This window comes from Octopus bimaculoides, chromosome 22 (genome assembly GCF_046866305.1).
Source record: "Octopus bimaculoides isolate indiv1 chromosome 22, ASM4686630v1, whole genome shotgun sequence".
NCBI classification, from domain to species: domain Eukaryota; kingdom Metazoa; phylum Mollusca; class Cephalopoda; order Octopoda; family Octopodidae; genus Octopus; species Octopus bimaculoides.
Genome location: NC_142949.1, coordinates 29987214 through 29989713, shown reverse-complemented (window position 1 = coordinate 29989713; position 2500 = coordinate 29987214). Strand labels below are relative to the sequence as shown.

The 2500-nt window shown below is 33.0% G+C and overlaps 1 protein-coding gene across 4 annotated transcripts in view; it reads right to left on the bottom strand.

The window, feature by feature from the left end:
• Positions 1 to 2500, bottom strand: part of LOC106871401 (uncharacterized) — a 93472-nt gene that overhangs the window by 445 nt on the left and 90527 nt on the right. For 2 of the 4 annotated variants that reach the window (XM_089339964.1, XM_052975825.2), the window contains one exon: positions 1 to 317. This exon is cut by the window's left edge and continues 445 nt beyond it. In XM_089339964.1, the coding sequence (XP_089196090.1) occupies positions 1 to 317 (317 nt within the window). The remainder of the gene's footprint in view (positions 318 to 2500) is intronic. The other 2 variants (XM_052975824.2, XM_052975826.2) reach the window with 1 other exon arrangement.

Below are 2500 nucleotides of genomic sequence, written 5' to 3'. Positions count from 1 at the left end.
CTGATAGACCTGACTGCGTGAAAACACGGTTCTCGTTTTCTTCTTCCGTCTGTTTTTTCGATCGTCATCGCAACTGTTTGGGTTGCTGTTAGATTTGTCATCTTTGTGTCTATCGCCATCGGCTGTACCGTCACCCACCAAATCCCGATCGATCGGTGACGATTTGGGTGAGTCTGATACATCTGGTGACGCTTCGTCCACCGTTGGCGAGAGTCGACTGCAATCTGGCGGCGAGAGTTTTTCAGGCAGAGGTAGATGAGGGTGGCTGGGGTCCAAAGGACTAGGTGGCATACCAGGACTGACAGCGGACGGGCCTTCTGAAACAAAGAAATCAGTAAAAGTTATCTCGTATAGACAGAAGGACGGATCACACATATACACACATAAACAGACACATTTATATATAAAACAATAGAAACAAATGTAATATATATATATATACATTGATATATATACATTGATATATAGCTGCATATACACATACATGTCGCAAAAGAAGAAGAATGGACAGCTTAAATTTTTGCTACGCGTGTTTCCTAGAACTATCATTTATTCAATAATGAATAATAGATATATAGGCATATAGATAGATCAACAGACAGATAAATAGATAGATAGATCGATAGGTAGACAGACATATAGATAGGTGAACATGCAGACATATAGATTGATTGATAGATAGATAGATAGATAGATAGATAGATAGATAGATAGATAGATAGATAGATAGACAGATAGAAAGGTTGATGGATGGATGGATGGCTAGATAGATAGATAGATAGATAGATAGATAGATACATTTCTTTTATTAGCCACACAGGGCTCAACGAAGATGGGACAAATACAATGTAGAGCTTTTCTTTTTGGGAGGGGGAAGGAAGGAAAAAAAAAAAAAAAGATAGATAGATAGATAGATAAATAGACAGATAGAAATATTGAAGGAAAGAGAGTTAGAGTGATTGTGGTTATATATGTGGTGAGAATACGAGGCGTAAACCACAGAACTTCATAGAGAAAAAGAGAATAAGAACGCTAGGAAGAGAATGAAGCGAGAGGTGTGATGCCTGTTTCTACATACACATACATAGACATACACCCTCTTACGCATACAAACGTACACAAATATTTTCACAAGGATGTTGAGATTAATACAATATTAATTGGATTAATTAATCTATATATTCTGTAAAAAAAAAATTGATATTTGAAACTGAGTCTTAATGTTTGTAGTAAATCTCTAGTGTATTGATTTTCCGTGATATATACACTCATTTGTCATATTTATACATACATACATATACAAACACACACACATATATATATTATATATATGTACATACATATATACATACATAGATATATACACACATATATGTATATATATATATATATATATATATATATATATATATATATATATATATATATATATATATATATATAAATAAATAATACAAAGAATATGTATGCATGTATACCCACATATATGTACATACTTACATCTACATGTGTATATAGATGCATATCAGGGTTAAGGACGTTGGAAAAATGAACTACAGACAACGGAACGAACACATAGGAAAACAGATAGCCACTTGAAATTAATCCTTCGTCAGCTGCCTCTATTCTAACTAGACGTTTCGAAGATATATATATATATATATATATATATATATGTGTGTGTATGTATAAATAAATACATCGAAATGTATGTATGAGTATGGATTTGTTCGTGGAAATATGTATAGCTCCGTGTGTATATACACACATTCACACACACCCACACACACAGATACACACATACACCTATATATACCCCCACAGATACACACACACGTGTGTACGTATACATCAAAACAGTTCCATAGAGAATGTAATTTATATGATCCGAATTCTTTTAACACCGCTGCAATCTTCAAGCAAGAACTGCTTATTTTTTTCAGTGTTTAGGTTAGTTTCATATACACAAGAATCGCTTCATCCATGTATCTATGTCTATCGTTTTCATTGATTGGTTTTAAGTGTTATTTTATAAGATCGTTTTTATAGTTTCATTCGCCAACTCGTTGGGTCTTTCATGTTTTTTTTTATTTCAATGGCCGTCCTACTTGTTCGTTATCTGAATATCGCTTTTCAGCTTCTGCTCTGTGTATTTCTTATCTTTCTTTTCATGAATCTTCTTTCCTATTGAACAGTTTCATGGGCTACTTTTACTTATCGATTACGTAATCGCATCCTGTTTGTCTATTAAGCTGTTATAGTAAATTAGTTATATGCATACACACATGCTCACACACTCACACGTGCGCGCAAACATACACACTCACACACACACACACACACACACACACACACACACACGCATACACACACTGTGCGAGTATGTGCAGATATATAACTGGAATAAAGGTAATATTAAGCAAAGTGCACAATATATATATATATATATATATATATATATATATATATATATATATATATATATATATATATATATATA